Source organism: Phalacrocorax carbo, chromosome 5 (assembly GCF_963921805.1).
Source record: "Phalacrocorax carbo chromosome 5, bPhaCar2.1, whole genome shotgun sequence".
In the NCBI taxonomy this organism is placed as follows: domain Eukaryota; kingdom Metazoa; phylum Chordata; class Aves; order Suliformes; family Phalacrocoracidae; genus Phalacrocorax; species Phalacrocorax carbo.
In genome coordinates, this window is record NC_087517.1 from 68,577,724 (window position 1) to 68,598,555 (window position 20,832).

Here is a 20,832-nt window from a genome sequence, read left to right on the forward strand (position 1 = left end):
GAACCATCCCACCTCCTGGTCCTTCTCTTTTATAAGCCCCAGGGCTAAACCAGAAGAGCAGGCAATGAACAGTCAATCAAGAGGGGGGAGGGTGAAAATCCTCCCAATGTGCCCAGGTGCCTTTGTTTGGCACAATTTATGTTCTCATTAGCAGGGTGCTGGTGAAGGAATTTATGGTGGCTCAGGCCTCACCAGCTGCGAGGCCATCACTTTGATTTTCAGTAGCTTCCACCTAATGTGAAATACATCTTGCAGAGAGACTGGCTTGCGCAGGCGCGCGAACGTAATAAAGACGCCCGGTGCATCACGGTGCCGCCGCACCCCGCTGCTCGGGCGCAGCCTCCCGGGAGACCCCTTCCCGCCCCCGGGTGAGGGGGTTCGTGCACCCTCAGCCTGGCCTGACGGCGGGAGGGCACCCTGCTGCAGCGGGACATGTGAGGATGGCAGCGTGTCCGCAGCGGCACCTACACCATCTGTCAAGAATAACTTAAATTTGTTTCTAAGTCAGGTAATACAAAACCTGGTTTCCTGGCTTTTCTGTTTCACGGAGGTCTAGAATATGAGGTCAGCTGTGAGGTGGTACATGTAAAAACTCCCAGCTACAGTGGGCAGGGTGTGCGTGATGCCCAGCTTAAGCCAATGGCCTTTGGCTGTTTTATTTCTTTCTTTTAGAAAAAAGAACAAAACAACCTGTGAAAACAACCAACGCCTGAAGGTGAGGAACAGCTGGCGTGGCCCTTACTAACAGCCACATCAGGGCTGGGTGCTTCGTCCCAGAGTTGTGTAATCTTGAGTTTAATCCCTAATGAGGTGCAGCTTTTTGCTACCAAGGGGATGCGCTGCTGTGTAGAGGGTGCAGGATTTTTATCTTTCCTGCTCAAACCATTGCCAGTGCACGGCCCCGCTCCCGTGAAGGGCCTTAACACTGCAGCCTAGTGTTTGGTTTTGCATCACTTAGAGGTGTAGCCTAGGTTTTCTTGCTCTGCTCCTGTGCTTCAGCTAATACTTTGGTATTAATCTATTATTTTTTAAGGTAAAAATATAGAATCACCTCCTGTAGCAGGTGTAGCGGTCTTTGGCAGCTGGGCATCCCAGCTGCTGAGCCCTCGTGTCCCACCCTGGTTGCTGATGAATGCGACTCGTCCTCTGAGCCTTTGCAGCCTCTCCTGTGCCAAGCTGGGCCAAGCGATTTGAAATCCCTCAAGACAAGGGCGTCACGTGGAAGGTGCCGCCCCCCCTCACGCAGCGCAACCACCTCAGTCCAGTGGGGACGCGCCGCTTTAGAGCCCCCATCCAGCCTCCCAAGTAAGGGGGCTTGCCCCGGGTTAGGCTGGGCTCCCACCACCCTCTTTTTCCCAGCTCAGCCCGTGGCTTTGGTGCAAATGGTTGCACAGAAATTGCCCCGAGGCAAACTGCCGGCCGTGAGCCATAAACACGGGCCTTCTCCTGAATGTATGACCTTCCAGCGCCTGGGGTCCTGCCCTCCCACGCTGTTCCTTGTAGGAGGCTTCTCACAGTTAGGGCTTTCTTCCAATCTGAATTTATTCATCGCCAATTGGTAACGTGTTCTTCTAGCGCCGACGTCCCCGTTAGTTAAACTCCCTCTCCTGGCTGTTCACCCACTCATGTGAGTGGGAGAAGCAGACATCTCGTTTCAGCTGCCTATTTGCTTGGTTAAATAGACCGAGTAATTTTAAAACCTGCCGTAAGCCCCCGGTCATGGTACGTCTCTAGCAGCTGGTTCCCCCACCTAGCCCGACTGTACCCGTTGCGCCTGTGCAAGCCCTTCAGCCCCGCTCATAGGAACAGGTCCTTATCTCGTTGAAAACGCCTTTTTCTTGGCTATGTATTCTGTGTGTCTTTATCAAGAAAGCGTTCCTCTTCCTTTCTGAAGGAATCTGGTTCCCCCGACAGATCAGTCCTACAGGCTCTCAGCGAGACTTTCCGCTTGGTGCACTTGGTACAAGCAAGTTTACCCTGTCTCCATTGCACTGGTCTTTCAAGCGTATAATATGGTATATTGATCTTCCCTGGAAATAAAGCCGCCTCATCATCAGCACAACTAGTTGATACACACAGCGTCAGGCCTTTATTAGCCTCTCTAAAGGGTTGAAGCTTGCAGTGCCAGGGCGGTATGAGACCACCCGGCTGAGTGAGGGCACGTGCGGAAGGGACAGGCTGAAGGACAAGGCGGGGAAATGAGCCGCTCTGAATGCACAGAGCGTGCGAAGAATTTTGCTCTGAAAGAAAACTGCTTTTCTAAAAATCGCAAAGTATCGTCTGGAAGTCCCCTACCCTTGTTTCAGGTCTTCTCTGTAATGCAGAAAGTTAGCATTATTGGAGCGTTCAGCTCACCTCAGGTGCAGTGTCCAGCATGTAAGCTGTTACTGGGTCGCTGCAAAGTCTTACGGGTGAATTAAATAGACCTAGAGAATGTTGCACCTGTTAAAACTTAACAGCCACCGCTTTGTAAAGAAGGAAAATTGCTGAGACGGGAAATGGAGAATAGGGGATATGGCATGGCTTGAACAAAAAATTCTAATCGCGATATTATTTTGTGCACAGCTGGACTCAGCGCTCAAATTTGACGATGTTCAGATATAAAAATTTATTTTCATTAATTTTTTCAACCCTGTGTGTGGGCTAACAAGTAACCGACACGTCACACTGCGATTCAGCCACCCTTCTATCTATCTGTTCTCTAATGAGCGATTCAGAGCGCTCGCCCTGACGTCACCGCTGCGCAGCGTAAGAGGTCTGAGAGCGGCTTGAAACGAGACCTCAAGCTGCACCAACAAGGTCAAAACAAAATGGGAAGTGGCTGACACGGTGGCAGCAGTGCCGCAGTAAATGTTTTCTGGGGCCGGGCTGGGCGGGGGGTACCGTGCCTGGCAGGTCGCAAAATCCATTATCGACACCGGAGCGCCCGGTCAGGGAGCTGTGAAGGCTTTACTTCGTGGTTATGAGGCACCGCTTCCCTCGGGATTTGTTTGGAAGAGGAGCAGCCGCCAGGAAAAGGCCTCCAAGGTTTCAGAAGGCCGCGTGGCAGAGAGGTTTGCGCCTCTCCCCCGAACCTCCGTTTCAGCCGTTCCAAGGCCTTTTTTCCAAAGTTAGAAGAAATTGGCTTTAAATGACTTCTAAGGATGTAAGGAAGCCAGGCGACTAGGGACAGTTAGATACTGCAGCAAGATCGGTGGAAAATAACCCATTAAAACATGAATTACATTTTGAGATTTCTGTATATTGTATTCTCTTCAGATTCTCAAAGCAAAAAGGTACACTGCAATGTTTATTCCAATACAATTTTAAGCACATGCAACACTGGTGTCCTATTTGTACATTAATTGCTAATGCTGTCCGAGAACCTTTACATTAAAAGCATACAAGAACTCACACACACGTGCACGTATTCCTTCTAGCATTAGTCCTGAGGAAAAAAACCTTAAATTTTACTTGAGAAACCAAACTTCAGTTCTGCAAGTACACCTGGGCAATGACCCACCGGCTCTGCTGGCCTAGCTCCTAACCCAAATTCCTTGCGCTCTTTTGCAGTTTGGATCTGAAATCTCTGCTGTTCATCGGACCGCGGTGTTTGAAATTGTTCAAAGCAGTCCGAGATTTGCAGCACTGGAGACAAGAACTATATTCTCATTAAAAAACATGCTTGATGCAGATGAAGGATCGTATGGAGATGCTAACATTTAAAACGTAAAATTGATAAAACATAACCACATATAAACTAGAAAACACTTTACAGTTCTTTAAAGAGTTCTCATCCGGTGTATAATTTGTGTAATTATACAGTCAGCCTTTTTTTTTTCTGACTTAAATATTCAGGCCAACTCACAATAATAAAAAAATTCGCTAAAATGATTTTTCGTAGAAAGAATGACAATCGTTTAAAATAAATACATATTTTAAAAGATCTTATATTGCTCTGAGACTATCTCCATCGAATTCCACTAGATGTCAGCGTTATAGAACCAGTTTGTTTCAGACTTAAAAGCGTAAGTCCACTTAATTTATTTATTATTGTTACCTTGTCTGTGAAATACAGTACATGTCAACTACACGAATAACCAAGCATTTACGGTCGTACACCCAAAATAACAGTCGCGGTTCATTTTCTTCCCCCCTCGTTTACTTGAATTGAATAGAGGACGTCAAATCGGTCTCATCATGCCAAAAATGTTTTGAAATAGGCTATAAATAATTTCATTTTTTTCTAACCCTTTTTCCTAACGCGGCGACGTGGACCTCCCACTTCAGCAAACAGCACTACAAGCTCTGCCAGGTACTGCGATACCTTGCGGATAAAGCTCTTTGCGTTACATACAGTGTAGTTGATCCAGGTTGAAAATTATAAGGCACGTACATTCGTTTTGTTTTTAAAACCACGTGTTCTGAAGCATCATTACACTCGTGCTAGTCTGGACGGCCCCTCATAGCTACGGGGTTGGTTGGTTTTGTTTTTTTTTTTTTTTTCTCATGGTTTTGGACAAAAGGAATGAAAGACCACGAAATGCAGAAAAATACAGCGAACCAAGAACGAGACAGAACACAACACGGCGATACAACGTGCGCTACAACAGCGATGACCGAACCTTCTCATTTCTTTGACCAACAAAGCATTGACAATTGCAAAGCATTCTTTGTTTTGCACTGTAAATACCTGACTTTATTGAGACACAGAGGTGTTTGTCACTGCATTGCCACAGTACCCAAAATTTTAAAAAGAGGCTGGTTTTTTTTTTTCTTCTACCTTTTTTTTTTTTAACAAAACAAAGCTGCCAAGTAATCGTTGTTGGAAAAATATGAGAGAAATAATAGGTAACTACAAAAATGATGAACTAGACCAACAGCTGAGAAGAGAATAATAGTTAAGGACCATATGAAACCCAATGGCAACAGTTCTAGGCATTTATTCCAATATCTTAGAAAATAAAAGTAAAAAAGATTCTTCATTGCATCCCCATTTGAAGATAGAAAAACAAACTTTTAGATGAAGCCAAAAGAAGATGTGAATTGTTTCCTTTTTTTTTTTCCCCCTTCCCCATTTTAAGCCTTGGTTGTTCACAGTACAAACACACCCAGCTGGTACATTTTTTTTTTTTTAATTAAGTCACAAGGTGCACAAAGCCTGATAAGGAGCTGTGTTTCCTTTGCTCCCCTGGAACGCCGCTCTGCCCTACAAAATCGCCGGCCCCCCCCGCCCCAGCCCCTCCGCAAATTGCAGGACAGCCTCACGATCGCGCGCCTGAGCCGAGCGGCAGCCCGAAGGTCAGGGCGCGGGGCCCCACGCACGCGCTCAGCCAGGGGCAAAACAACCTGCTCCGTCATTATTTGCATCCACCTTAAGGCAAACAGATACGCATTTTTTTCTACCGCTTGCTGAAAAGTTTTGCTGTTCCAAATTTCAAACATGAATCTGAAATTCAGGCCACGAACTAATGCTCGGCATAAAGAATGCTTTAACCAAAAAGAAGAAATAAAAAGGAGATGTTTTGTTCCCGGCAAGAAATCAATTATTTTGCCTCAATTCGAGCTACATTTTGTTAAAGCATTTTATGCACTTTCAGCAACATCGGATTGCAAGTTTTGTGGCAACTTTTTTCCTTCTTTTAATAAGAGTTCAGACAGTGTTCTCTGTTTGCAATCAGAACCACAACCTTAGTGCAATATTATATTTATTTCTTACAGTAATTTTGGTTGCCATACAAGAGTATTAAGGATTGGGGAAAAGTGCAAGTTACAGGAGCTTGATTTTTTTTTTTTTAATCAGTCAAAATAAGAGGAATTAAAGCACAAAAATTACAGCAACATAGATAACGTGAACACAAGTCGTTACACAAACTATAGCGAGAAACATATTAATATCTAGAAAAGAAAAGAAAAAATGTAATGGAAAAAATCATCAATATTTGTGGCTCATACACATAATCATCGCCAGATCAACTGGGTAATGCTTTTAAGAACGGAGGAAAAAAAAAATCACTATTTTTATTAACTTAAGTACCACAAATAATTAACTTTTGTGATATGTAAATTCTGTAAATCAACAGTCACATCTAGTCATTTTATAATATATGAATTAAACTTAAAATGTTCTCAGACACCTCGGGAAAAGCGTCTGTGCAGTTATACACAATTTACATCTTGTAAGATTTTGGTATTGTATACACAAATATTACAGAAACTAGGCATGTAAATGCAATTTATTTAAATTACAGTATATAAACAAAAGTTGATCCTAAAACCCAGAATATCATAACGTATTTCATAGATCTCTAACAACTTGTTTTCCACTATCATAGTAGCATGAAATAAATGGGTCTTCTCTCCTCCCCCCAACATTTCCAGAGTGACGAAAATACTCGGAGGCAACGTCGTATCTGTTACTATTGCTTTCTGTAGCAAAAACGTCACAGAGCTAGAGACCAATTCATCTTGGCAGAGGTGCATTTTATTGGTGAAAGCAGGTCCTCTCAGGTCTCCTTACCTTTACTTTGTAAGACACAATGTAAAAATAAACTATTTCGTTAGCTCTTTAATGTGTTAAACCTCTTTTCTACTAATTCTATTGTACCTAGTCTTTCAGTACCTGAAAAGATGCACGAGCAAGAAACACACCTGTGTAAGAAAGGGATTACCGTCAACTGTAATTTACCGTGTATGTCAGCACTTGTTCAACGTAAATTCGACAAGAAGGTTGTGATTAAAAAGCAGCTTAAAAGTCAACTTCTACATTTTCTTTTACTACCGTATTGTCTAATGTATTTTCTGGCACATATGATAGAGGTAATATCACCTGTCCCCAACGAAATAAAAAAAAGAGCATGGCATTAGTGGTTTATTTACTGAATTCTGTCGTATCACCAAATGGAAGACAACGATGGCTAAATTACCATTTTTACACTTCGTAAAGTATTTGATGGCCTCAAGTTGCCTGTATCGACTATCTGAATGAAACTGCCGTTCTCTACACCACCTATGGAAAAATTCAGTACTCTTGGAAGTAAAATGCCTTAGTACGTGATTTTTATTACAAGGTTACTTGGAACTTTCAAATACAAATATAGCGTAGTAACAGATGTTAAGTCAAAAGACTTGTTGTTCCGTAAAGGGGGCAGGAGGCTAAATAAGTTGCTTTTTACGAGTATCCAATGCGTTGGTAACTATAACCACTTTTGAAGAAATATTCATCCTCCTTTGTAGAAGTTCTAGCAAAGATAGAAAATATAACACAGCTCTGCTGGTTCAGATGCATCCAAATGAGGTTGATTTTAAAAAGGTCAAGACTTTATAATTATTCCACAGAAATAGTAGTAAACCACAAAAGTTTTTTTTTTTTTTTGTTTTTAACTTTCTAGCACTGAAGTGGCACAAAGGCTGCCCAGTAGACCAGCCACTTATTTTCTTAAAATATTGTGCTTATAAACTATCTGTACAACTATTTAAACTTGCAGTAAAGAAAGATATTTAAAATGCTAAACTTTATGTACTCATACTAGGGCTGTTGCAGACCTAATTAGACACTTGTTCGTGAGCAAAAATAATCACAATAAAAAAATTAGAGATAGGCTGGACCATGTCAAGGACCATATCAAGGAAAGAAAGTTCAGGTACCTCGCAAAATGGAAGGGAACCTGAACGTACGGTAGGCAGGCAGTCTAGCCATCCACACACAATTTACCCACCTTGAACATCTTGAATATTATGTTAATAAAGACCTACAAAACTCACAGATATTAAGAGGTGTTAATTACAAGGGGAGTTCAAACATGCAGAGAGAGATTTGTTAACTTTCAAAAAAAACCAAACCAAAAACCAAAAAGGGAAGAAAAAAAAAGGTCAGATTAACGGAACCTGCGTGTTTCCCCCCGCTGACTGAAGTCTCCTGGAAAGCTCTCAAGCTCTACTACCCCGGCCCAGCCCGTGCTCAGCCCCAGCCTGTTTCCAGCAGGGCGCGCGCACCGACCCTGCGACCTCGCTAACGGCCGTGCAAAGAAATCAGCGGAGGCCGACGGGCAGCGTCCAGCTCCCCCCGCAGCGCTCGGTCTGCTCTCCTGGTCGAGGAGCCGCTGCCTGTTCATAGCGAGACAAATGAGAAACTGGATCGCTACCCACTTCTCCTGGCCCTTGGAACACATGCATCCCGAGACACCATACACCTCCTTCCATCTCGGCGTTACCTTTTTAACCTTTTTAGTTGTTTGTTTTGTTTGGTTTGGCTGAAACAGTGCCATTTCTGCTAACAGGCTGAAATCCCTCTCTCACTTGAAATACTGGCAACCTTCCCACTGACTTCAATGGGAACATTCATCTATCTTATTCTTCCTTCTTGGCCTGATGTTCGAAATAGCTAAGCACTTACCACTCACTGAATTAAACAGCATCTCTCAGGGTTCGGCATATTTGAGTATGTGACTGCGAAGTCCAAAAGATGCGTCTGTACATAACCCCGAATGTTTACTGGCTCGTTGAGTTCATATTGCGACTTAGCAGTAGTTTAGCTGGTTGAAAACTGGGGGTCTCAGGTTCAAACTAGCTTCATTTTGTTGTACCTCTAAGTGTGCATTCCTCCTCGGTTTTTATGCAACGTCTGCATCGTCTTACAGGTCAAGCCAATGGAGCATGTATTGAACTTGTTCTGTCACCTTGGAAGAGTGCTAAGTATAACTGCAGAAATAAAGAAATACCAGGTAAAACAGAGCAAGGTTACCTTTGAACTAATTCCAGCAGAACAACCAGCTTCACTGCCAACAAATCAGAGCGCTAAACTAATAAAAAACAGTAATATGAACTCCTCTACCTGCCTTAATACTGTACCTCTGCTACTAATAAAAAGGGGTTTGAACGGTAACGAAGCAATCTGTCCTCTTAAAATGAACCAAGGGTTGGGGAAGAAAGCCTGCTCGGAGACTGAATGTCAAGGAGAGAATACGGTGCTTTTCAATAAAAAAATATGAAATGCTTGCAATTTTAAATTGAAAGAAAAGTGGTACGTAATGGTTCCAGCAGAAGGGCATTATCAAGCGGTAATATTTTTGAAGTTAACAAGTTTCTCTCTCTCTCTCTCTCGCATCTCCCCAGAACTTTGAAATAAAATGGCCCCACTCGTGTATCATACTGAGATTTATGTTTGGGCATGTCGCGTACAGTCTGCATTACCTGAGTACCAGGAATTAAACTGTTTTCCCCCTCCCCCCCAATTTTGCTGGCACTCGCAGACAGACAAGGCATTTGGGGTATTTCAGTACCAGCCCATCTCTAGTTATCAACAGAAGGTTGTGAGGCAAAATAGCTATTCTTATCTGTCCAGCAGCTGTTTCAAAGCTCTTTCTATGTTCATTCTGTGCCCAACTCTAGTCACTCCAAGGTCTATCAGATCTTCCTTTTGTAGATTTGGTAAATGAGTGCCATCTATTTCATTGTCCATAAATGTTTCTTTATGTTCACCTAAGTTTAGACTTTCCAACCAATCTGCCACATCTGGTTTAGTCCACAGGTGGACAGGCTTAGTTGTAAAAGGCTTATTTGAGATTGGCTGTTGTAATATTGAGGGAGAAGGAGACCTGCTGCGCCCTGTGGTCAAGCCAAATAAGTCCCCAGAAGGGGGCTGGCTGGGTAGGCTAAATACATCGGACAAAGTCGGAGAAGGAGATGAAACTGAAGCAGAAGCAGTCAGAGGAGCAGGCATGATGTCTTTATTAATCTCTGTTGGTGAAACCACAGGGCTTGGAGCATGTCTTGCTCCTGAGGTCCTACTGTCATAGTCTGGGGACCTGCTCTGCAGTGTGATCGGCTGGCTGGTTCCAGGTCGGACAGTAAAAGTGATTGTTGTACTTCGTGTACCTGAGACAGTACTCATGACTTCCGTGCTCCTGAAATTGCAAACAGACATGGAAAGTTAGCTACATCAGCCACCGGCTGCAAGGTTGTCCATATCGACATGTGGTAAATACGGTTTCCGAATGCTTGAATGTTTTCATTGGTTAATGAGCAATACCAGGTTAAAAGTACTAAGACGGTATCGTTAAACCTTTCCCGTAAAACGATCACCAATGGTAAGCCATAATTAAAACAAAACCTTTGCCTATGAGCAGTTCAGAAAAGCACGTTCTTCCTTTTTAAGGTTACACCAAATTAACTCACGGTTAAATGAGAAACACCGAGTGGACCAAGTACGCGGGGGCTTTGTGCTCCCCATGAAGTGCAATCAGGAGCTGATCTTCCCTTTGTTGTACGGAGGGGTGGGAGCCTTCATTTTAGTGTTAACCTACCAGTTTTACACTCTGTTAGATAACATAGCTAGCAATAGTAGTTATGGGAAGTATTGGAAGCATATTATTAACTCGGATTTTGGATCTTTGTGCATCTGCTTAGTGAATTTTAGGGTATGGTTGTATTCCCATTCATGCACAGAACAGGCTCCTCCAATTTGCTTTTCTCTTCAGCTGGTCTCTGTGTGCTTTAAAAATGAAGCCATCCTTCTATGGCATATAAAGAGGCTTCTGCGTCCGTTTCCTTCTACACAGAAATTACTTTGGCAGTTTCACTACAAAACTTAAGGAGACAAAATTCTTGTTGCTGTGTGTGCCCAGAGGTGATGTAGTTGCGATCAAGTCACCGGCACCTATCTCTTGCCTAAAGGAAATTTCAGATGACAAATTAAGCAGGCATGAAACTTGCCGAGAGGCTGGCTCTGATGCTGAGGCTGGCAGGGTGGGTGAAAGAGCAGATGCGTCTGCTTTTGTCTGTTGGCTATAGAACAAATTTAGAAGCAGAAGATCCAGGTTCAGGTCTGCTCATATCATAAAATGCTTCACTCCACAGCCCTTGCTTCTCATGAGAAAACTGCTGGTCAGCGTGTGCACTACAGGACCTTCCACTGAACCCTTGGGTGCCTGAAGCTCCAGAGTTTTCCACTTCTGAAATACCTTGCCAACTAGGAAAACCTTCAGACAACTCATTTCAGGCAATTCCAGGCCGAAGGAAGGTTTTGTTTATCCTTGAAGCGATGCTATGGCCTCCAGAGGACGTTCTGCAGGGTGCTGTAGTTCGATTTCTAACCCAGACCCTGATGGAAGCCGTCTGCATCCGAGTGCCAGATTGCCCCCAGGCCTGACCCGTCACGCCTGGGCAGAACTGAAGATGACCTGGGTGCATGACGTCAGATACAAATGCCTTCGCGAACACTGCAGATCCAACACTGGGCAGAAAAGGCCTCACAGAGCCAAAGAAAATGCGTGGGTCTGGAGCCCCCACATTTGAAGTGCCGTTATGGAAGAAACTGTGGTCCCTTCCTAGGTCACTGCTTAAAGATTTTGTGTTAATTGCCATCAAATGAAGTACCAAAAATGATCCACGCAGCAGGGGTCAAACCCCACATCCCTTCTCTTTGAGGTATGCCCCTCATCACTAGATCTGCTTTATAAACGAGAGGCCCTCTCCTGCTCCTCTGCCCTAGGTAATCGTGACGGCTTTGCTCCTTCCTGCAGAGCGCGGCCACTGCACCTGCTCCCCGGCGCAACGCGGCGGTGAACGCCCACGGAGGGGGGTGACTTGACACCCTGAGTACAAGAGTGGTTGAAGTTTTAAATAAGATGATGGTGGTACCAGCATTTCCTCATCACCTACCCTAACCCGCTCCCCCTGAGAGGTACTCAAACATTACCAAAATGAACGCAGGCAGCTGACCCGAGGCAACGATATCGGGCTGTTAATCCCCTTCTCTTCTATGAGCCTTACTGCAGTCTTGGTGGTACGGAACTGGAGACCTCCGTGTTTCCTTGGTTTGCTGCTGGCTGTTTGAGCCCTGTTAGACACGTACTCCCCGCATCCCATCTGCGGCTTTGGCACGTAATGAGCAAACCTGGACATCAGGTAACCTACAGCACTGCTGCACCAAGACTCAGAGCGTGCCTCTATCACAGTGAGTCTTATTAAATAAAGCTCCAATACCCTGGTATTAAGAAAAGCTCTAAGAATAACTTTTTGGAGAACGTACATGTTATTCACATGAGCAACCCCAGATTTCCCACAAATTGTTCCATATGTTTCAATGGGAACAGGGGGATCTTTCTGCGAGCTGAAAGATCGGTACTTCATTTAAAACACAGTAGGAACAATACTTTTCGCACTCACGTCTTTGCAATTTAACAAAGGAAGGAAACACTTAGCGAGGTTTTGAGGGTTTCCTGTGATTTGTTTGGAGCTTAATGGCTCTCATTGTCTTCCAGGGCTGGAGCTAAGCGTTCTTACCAATAAAAAACCTATGGCAAGAAACTATTAAATTCTACTAATGAAGGGGAGCGAGTTATTTCTACCTACTTTAACTTAGCATTAGGAGTCTCACACGCTTTAGTAAGGCATGATGTAATTTTAAATCAACAAAAAAAAAAACCTGCTTGGAAAAAGGCTGGGACAACGCTGGTTGCGAGAAGAGAAGGATGAGTTTTATATCAATGTGGAAATGTCTCGCTATCTCTTTACCTTCAATTACCCTTTAACTTAACTTTCCTGCCTTGCAAATACTAGAAATGATGGTTTTGTACTCACAGCTGTTGTGGCGATACCAAATGGAGGGTGACAATCTCTCCTCTGCTACGCTAGCTGCTGAAAGATCACCTCTGGGCCTTGACTGACACCTCCAGGCTCAGAGTACAGCCCCTGCTCTGTAACTCACTTTTGCTGCATCTTCCCTGCATTGTTCCTTTCACAGACTCCCTGCCCATCCTTGTTTGGGAAAACATTGTCATGGTCCCTTTAAAGGAGGTATATTAAGCCACTAAAACAAAATCCCCGCAAGTAAACTGTGTGCTCTTATTTTAGGTAGTCCTCAGCCTAGCGCTGCGTCACCTCCTCAGACCCACGGGCAGAAATACCGGGGGAGCAAAGCAGTACGGGCAACGCTGTACTTCGCTTCCCGTCAGCCTGGAGCACAGCAATGGCTTCGCATGGCTACCAGCAATACTAAAAGATCTGTGGGCATCTTGCTTTTTTCAAGCCATAGGTTCAGGACTACTGGCTATTAAAGTACATCTCTGGAACAACGATAAGAACATGTTTTATTTTAGCTGATTAATGGGGGTTCGATACCAGCTCAGTTTAAAGCCACGTCAGTACTTGAGCTTTTATAAATACTAACGCTTTCATGAGAAAGCTCAGAGCAGTTATTAACAGACTTAAGCCTACAGCAACTCACCTTCCTCAAGAAAGTTATGAGTTCTACTGCACGCTCGGGACCACAGGCAAGTCTGTGAGTCGGCACCTGGCCCCACCGCTGCAACAGCGGTCCAGTTTAGGACGAGTTTTAGCCGCAGCAGCTTGAGGTCACTGCTGCCTGCGAAATTATTCGGCAACCTGCAAGACTGAGTTTGCGCTCGGTTCCCAGCTGCTGTGCTTCAGCCCGCTCTGCTACCAGCCTTGTGAAGGTCACGCAAGTCTGCTGAAGCCCACAGCTGCATTTCCAGGCTTTCAGTTCCAAGTCTTTAATTCCAGGATTCCTTTTTCCCTTCTTTCACCTGCCATATCAACTCCGGCACGTCATAGCGACTGCTGTACTCTAACTGTAATCCAAGGGAAAAGCCACACATATTTGTGTAACTCCTGCGCATCCTAAATTACAATTTATGACATCTCCAGTTCAATCTGTGATGCAGATACAGCCTCGAAGCCATCAGCTGTCTCGCATTTCACGGTTAATTGCTATCCTGGTCAATAAGGAGCAAGCGCATTCCAGCTGGAGAGCAGGCATGTTTTTGTTGTGTTGTGGGTTTTCCAGATTTTTAATAAGAGCAATTTCTTACGCCTTGTTTGATCATCTGTTACACTAAACATATTAAATCCATATTAAACCTGCCTAAACCCAAATTTCATTTCAAAAAGGTGAAAAGTCTGATAATTATTTTAAATAAAATTTGCTCTATCAGAATCAGCATATGGTAGCAATTCACAAGCATTGGCTGCTGTAAGACCGCACTGCTTGCAACGCCCATTAAGTTGCCTCACATTAAAATCACAATATGCAATTCCTATGTCGCAATGATGCGGCCCCCACGTATAAAACCATCAACACAGCTTGCAGGCAAGGAATTCTTTTAGATTTTAAATTAGGTTTGAGGATTCAAATTTACTGTTAACTTAATATCGGAAGCAAATCAGTGAAAGATGGCACGCTGCAGCAGCTCCTAGGAGCCTCCCATGTGAAAAAAACCCAAACCATTATGCTCTCATGGGAACTGTTTTATACTGCCACTTGACTAAAGCATTGTTGGTTTTGAAAAAGCTCTTCCGTTGTGTCAGAGAAAAAAAATCCTAACCAAGAGGACCAATGAGTGAAATGAGGCCCTGTACAGAGGTACCACGAGAAATTAACTTCTTATAGATTTTTGAGAGCACACAAACCCAAAACTTTGCCTTCATCACTTATAATATTTTTACTTTATATTTGGATCATCAAGGGAAAATTGTATGGTAGGAAAGTAAGAAAATAATCGGCTATTTTGGGGGAAGATTAAGAACAAGGGCTGATGTGATGACTGGCAGGATACAGAGCTTTTTATAATAGCGTTATTTTAGCGAGAAGAATTGAGAAATGATTAGTGTCTGTTGCAAGTAACACCGTTCAGTTGGAGCGAGGAATCATCACTACGGTCTGTGGGAGTCTGCTCAAGAGCAACAGTTTCCATGCGAATGGCACAAATGTCTGGAACCAGGCGGTGAGGGAACGGCGCTGGCGAGGTGCAGAGGACCAGGAGGCGGCCTCAGCCCGCTCTCCTTGGAGAGCGAAAAAGGGAAAGAGGTCAAGGGAAGCTGGATGGAGAAAGCGGGAAATCCAACAGCTTCCAAGGACGAAAGACTCAGCGGTGATGACTGCAGCGGGTCTTGGTTATTGATTATTTCAAGGGCTAGTTTGTCTGTACTTTGAACCTCACATAGCTGTGTAAAAACGCGCTAATCATCCCTCCCCAGCCCTCCGCCTACCCCAAAACACCCCCCAAAAATCCAGCAGAATTTGGGCATATTTGAAAAATCATGCCCTTTATCAGGTGCTCGACATAAGTCCAAGTATCTGGTCCTACGTGCTCATGTTATAAACCCATTTGGTGAATATTTCTCTGATGTAAGTGGCTTTTATTTCCACTGGAGGTGACATCCTAGTGCTGGTTTTAGAATGGCTACCATTTCTGGATTAGGACGATCTAATCCACATTGCACTTTGTAACAAAGTCAACACCAAAATCATTAAAATGCAATAACAATGAGTGAGGATTAAGAAGAAGCAGAATGTACAACATAGAATACTCTACACTTTATGGTTGTCACTTACTTTATGGCACTTCAGCATGACCCTCTTCTGACAACAGCAGTCATGAGAGCAAATAAAAATGACAAAATGGAATGACTGAAACACTGCAGAAATTACTGACAAAGCAAGCAATCCTGTGAAATAGGCTGACAAACGGTTAACGAAATGAAATGAATCTAATGGGGCAGCAGTAAACTGAAAAATCAAGGCTTGAGAATTATCCCACAAGATACATATTTCATAATCTGCGAAATCCAAACATCCTTTACAATAAACCCACTGCAGGATCACTCCCTACGCAGGACTCGCTACCAAGTTCAGTTCTGCCTTACCTGTTTGTGAAAAAATGGGAACTTTTCCAGATAGTCATGAAAGAAAAATTCAGAGATGGACAAAACCCCTGGCCACAGGCAGTTTCACTTTTAAAACTTGCTATGCCAACGCAATACAGGTTATTTTTCCTAGAGGACTTGATCCTGCACGGTTAAGCATCCTCTGTAACTCCCACGTTTATAACGAGCATTTCCCACTAGCAGGAGTGACGCCCAACCTGCCACAGAAGCCATGGAGACATTGTGCAAACACAGCCGGAGAAACATAAGCACCGTTTGAAACAGAAATTGTTTCTCCCTGTGGCAAAGCTATCGATCATTTTGGAATGGTGATGGTAGAGAGCGGGAGCAGTTGTTGATCATTATTCCTTATTATACACCGGAGTTGTGGTGGAAGGCTGCTGTTTTCACTGGGGGCTGTGTTCTTTCTCCTTAGCAGCCACTGGGTCTATTCTGCGTTAATCACGCTGACATTATTCAGTCGATCTCACAGGCTTGCGCTTGATCATTACGTTGCTAAGCGACTGCCGGGTTCACAGACAGAGCGAGCACTCCTCTCTTAACCTGACAGAAACCCCTGCATTAGTCTTCTCCCCATTTCTTTTATCAGCTCTGTATAAAAGTCAGTAGCCTCTCAAGTGAATTTATAGCACCGCTATATTTATAGCATCACGGCCGATAGTGCCGTGACGCCTCCCGTCCTCCCTGCTCCGCTTGCTGACAGCCGAGCGTCACCTGCCGAGCTGCGGGGCTCCCCCGGGATGGGTTTTCCCACCTCTGTTCCTGTGCGTATCAATACTCGGAAATGGGAATCGCGACCAAAGCTCATCATTAGGGCTTTAGCCCTGGGTATTTGGGTCAAATGGAGCCCTGTATCCAAACACCCTCAGCCTTTTCCGTAAGGAAGGATGGGCAGAAATGGAGGAAGCGACAGTTGGATGTTGTGGCCTGACTACATGGATAGACCAGATAAAAACCTCACTCACCAGGATTGGTCTCCAAAATCTCATAAAGTAAACGATGGCCAAAATTGGGAGTGGAATTAGCTCTGGCCTAGAACCTTCTTACATTAGGAAAAACTTCTTCACCAAAAGAGTTGTCAAACATTGGAACAGGCCGCCCAGGGAGGTGGTGGAGTCTCCATCCCTGGAGGTATTTAAAAGAAGGGTAGACGTGATGCTTGAGGATATGGTTTAGTGGTGGACTTGGCAGTGCTGGGTTAGTGGTTGGGCTCGATGGTCTCAAGGGTCTTTTCCAACCTTAACGATTCTGTGATTCTATGATTCTGATCAAAATTTTTAATTATGCTTTTATTAGTACGAAGTAGGCAAGCACATCCTTCCACTTCCTCTTTTTCCTTCCCCTACCAGCCTCCTTTTTCCTATCCCATGGCTGGTCACTGCCGCTGAGAAGCAGATGGTTTCCAGTCAAACATTTCCATGCTCTATTTAAAAATCTTGAAACTCGTTGTCTCCGTAAGAGCCACGGAAAACTATAAATACACCGTGTAAAATTATTGCTAAACCAATGCACAGAGAAAAAAAGCAAGTCTCAGGTCGTTTTTTTAATGTAATAATTGAGAGAGAAATGTTGCTCAGTACTGTAGAACAACCTCTTCCTAATCCTCATTTATCAAAAACATGAAAGAAGATATTTTTACGGGTTTCTGTAGCAAGCAATTACCCAACTATCTACAATTTAATTCACCTCTATGCTACCCTAACAACAAGGCAATTGCCATGAGTGAACTACAGCTGTAGGTCTACCGGCTGTGCAAACATAACTCCTAGTGACATTTAGAATTGCTACCTGCGCTATAACTTCATATATGTCCCAATGAGCAAACATATATTTTTAATTTCATCAGGCTGCTAGTGTTGCGAACATAACCCAAGCGAGCCTGCGAACAATGTTCCTATTTATAACACTTCCCGATACCTCTTTTTGGCTGAAGGATAGGAACAGGCGCACTCATTTTTTATCACTTTTCCTTTAGCAGAGCTAACGAGTTTTTCTTTAAATTAGCAGAATCCACACTTTCCGTGAGCTAAAATTCCTTGCTCCCTTTCTAATGCTACCTGACAGAAAAGGGCTACAAGCTGTAGAGTTGGTTGCCCTAGGCTTTACAGTATTAGAAAAAAATCAAGACACACTAAGAATTTTAGATTTAGAATTTAAATATTAGCTTTAATACTCAGAATTTTGGCAAGACGGTATTCCTTGGTCATAATATTTGACAGCTTTGTAAGAAATTGTGTCAGTTGTGCAATTGGGCTAGAAAGGCTGTAATTTATTTAACTTTTTAAAAGCCAAGGCAGGAGTTTTACAGTAAAAAAAAAAGCCTTTGTCTGGGAAGCATTTACCATGCATCCATCGCTTTTATGCAGGCACCTTTGAGAAGAGAATTGAAATTTAATGCAGACAGTTCAGGGCATAAACATCCACAGCACAACAAAAAGAAATAGGAGCGTTTTCTCCACTGTGATGAATTTTGCTATTAAGCCTTTTCCTCCCTCTTTCACACCCTTTATCAAGCTCAGAAATCAATCCTCTCTCGTCCTCCCCGGAACAGGGAGCTCCTTAAGCTGAGAGAGAGGGGAAGGTGCCAGCCTTGTTCCAGGGCAGTCGGAACCGGGCACAGGCGCAGCCAGGCGGGCACCACCTAACAAACCACCCCTCCTTTACAAGTGGGACTTCTCAATCTACGAGTGAACTTCTCAATTTACGTCTCTCTACCCCACGCTTGGCAAGATGAAAAGGAGTTGCCTGCAGCACCTTTTAAAATGTACTTTTAGTATCTGTAGACAGCTGGATCTCTTCTGCTGTCTCCGATCTATTACTTAGGTTAAAAAATAATCCTGAGTACCCCTTTCTGATCATTTTTAGTACCTTCAGTTCACCTAATTTCCTGACCCTCAGTTGAAAAAAGTAACGTAATCCCATCAGTTTTGAAAAAAGAGGGGAACAAAATACAGCCCTCTTACCTTCCGTTCCCACTGGGAATGCTGTGGAGGTGTCATTTTCTTCCACAGTCAAATGGCAGCCAAGAGTTCTGCTGCTCAGTGTCGCTGTCAACTTTTTTTACTTAGTACCTCATAGGTCTTTCGGTATTGTTATATCCCCAAATCCTCGCTCTAGTTCGCCAAGACGCCCATTTGGGTTTGGGTTTACTTCTCAGGAAAGAAGTAGGATTTCAGCCACATTGAAATAATGCTTTGTGTGGTTTTGTTTCCAGATTAAGTCTCTGTATTCCCTAATGAAGACCATGTAATTTGCCAAAGCCGAGTTGTAAGAATTAAAAAAGCTGAAGGACAGAACAGCAACATAACTTTCTAACCCTGTCCAAGTCTGATCTTCCTCTAAAATGTAACATATATGGGACTACTCTCGCTTACGTGACAGTTTGCTTTCCTCCAATGAAGTGACATACTAGTTTTTCAAAATTTTTTCCAGCCTTATACCTGTTTAAAAGTCTTTTCACAAAAAAGATGCATCTCTGTGTCCTTCTAGTCTTCATTTTCCTCTCAGTAATGATAATATTTTGACATATTTACGGTATTTTGTAGTTGCTAGCCTCAGTTATTTTCTATTAAAATAGGGATGCTAAAGATCTCTACTGTAACCTGGAAATAAGTATCAGTTTAAATATAAAAGATGATAAATAATATTATACATATGAAGCTAGAGGCGACATGTTCAGATGGCATAACAAGAAAGATGATCAAGGTCTAGCAAAAATAGCGTTCTTGAAGACGTAAGAAAAATAACAAGAAATGAAACTGTCAGAGTCACCTGCAAGACAAGACTTATGTAAATTCAAGCTTCGTGCACAAGTATTGATTTTATACTTGCCTGAGGTACTCTCAAATGCATAGTGTCCAGTTGCTGTGCTAACTTTGTTTAAAGACTGTCTTCATCAGGCAGCCAGAATATTGTTTTTCTTGTACAGTTTTCATTGTATTTGTTTTCAGGTATTAAGGCTTCTCCTGTACAGACAACTCCATTTCTACTCTGTTTAGTCAAGTGTCACTGACACGAATTCCAGAATTTCAGTGTTTTTCTTCCATCTCTTCATTCTAAAAATTGCATAACCTCTGTGTCTCCCTGTCACATTTGATGACTTCCGTCTTGCAGGAAATAATATAACTGCCTGATGCTGAGGCTTTTGATCCCGCTGTTTTCTGAATGAGCAATCATTTGCAATTAACAGAGCCACCCTTCCCCTAAAACCAAATTATCTTCATGCATGCAAAGAACGGTAGCTTTTCAAAGGCTGAGTTATTAATTATCCAGCAGAATAATTCGAATAAAATTTACTTAGAAGGTATCTTTTTTTAAAAAAAGAACAAAGTCAGCACTGCATTTCTGCAAAAATTTATGCATTTCTATGGAGCAGTCCAGGCCAAACAATGTTCAGTACTTCAGTACAAGGTACATTTAGCTGCTGTACGTAAGGCGAAACCATTCCACACCACAAAAAAAAAACCCTCAGGCTGTCAACAGAACTAACAAAATTACCTTTTTTTTTTTTTATAAGCATGGATTTCATCATATTGTATCCATATTCCACACAAATGTGACATTTGTGTGACAAAAATGACAATTACTTGTACATTTACTCAATGGTGTCTGACTACTGTAAGTCGCTTATCACTTAAGTACTTTTCAGAGACTACTTATATGCAATGGCATTGCACCCCACCACCGAGGACGCTGCTGCTGGGAGAACTAAGCCACCTCCTTGAACCTGTAAAATCAGAGACTGTTCACTAACAATCGTGTGCAATAGAAAGTAAGAACTTAAACCCCATAATACTAAGTGGTAGAGGTGTTAAATTAACTTTCTAGGAACAACACGAATAGTGCAAAGTGATTTCAATGAGTGATTTTTCTAAGATAGCTTTATACGCCATGATAAAGTGGATTATCAGAGGTACCGGCATGAATCAAACGACATCACACAGTGAATGTGAAGCAAGCTTAGGCAAAACCACTCTTTTACCTGTTTGAAGCCAAAATAAGTTATGGCACTGAGCAAAAAATAAATTGTCACCACATTTTAAAAGAAAAAAAATTAAAGGGAAAGTACTACTTAATAAATCTAAGTAACTCACACCAAAACAATTGAACAGTTTGTGGAAACTGTCTTTGAAGGTGGAGAAGACTGAGAAAGCTCCTGTCCCATGG

The 20,832-nt window shown here is 43.1% G+C and overlaps 1 protein-coding gene across 2 annotated transcripts in view; it reads right to left on the reverse strand.

Annotated features, from left to right (window-relative positions):
• Nucleotides 1-5,670: 5,670 nt before the first annotated feature.
• SHANK2 (SH3 and multiple ankyrin repeat domains 2) overlaps nt 5,671-20,832 on the reverse strand; it is a 364,507-nt gene continuing 349,345 nt past the window's right edge. For both annotated transcript variants that reach the window (XM_064452904.1, XM_064452902.1), the window contains one exon: nt 5,671-9,884. In XM_064452904.1, coding sequence (XP_064308974.1) covers nt 9,311-9,884 — 574 coding nt within the window. In that variant the 3' untranslated portion in view covers nt 5,671-9,310. The remainder of the gene's footprint in view (nt 9,885-20,832) is intronic.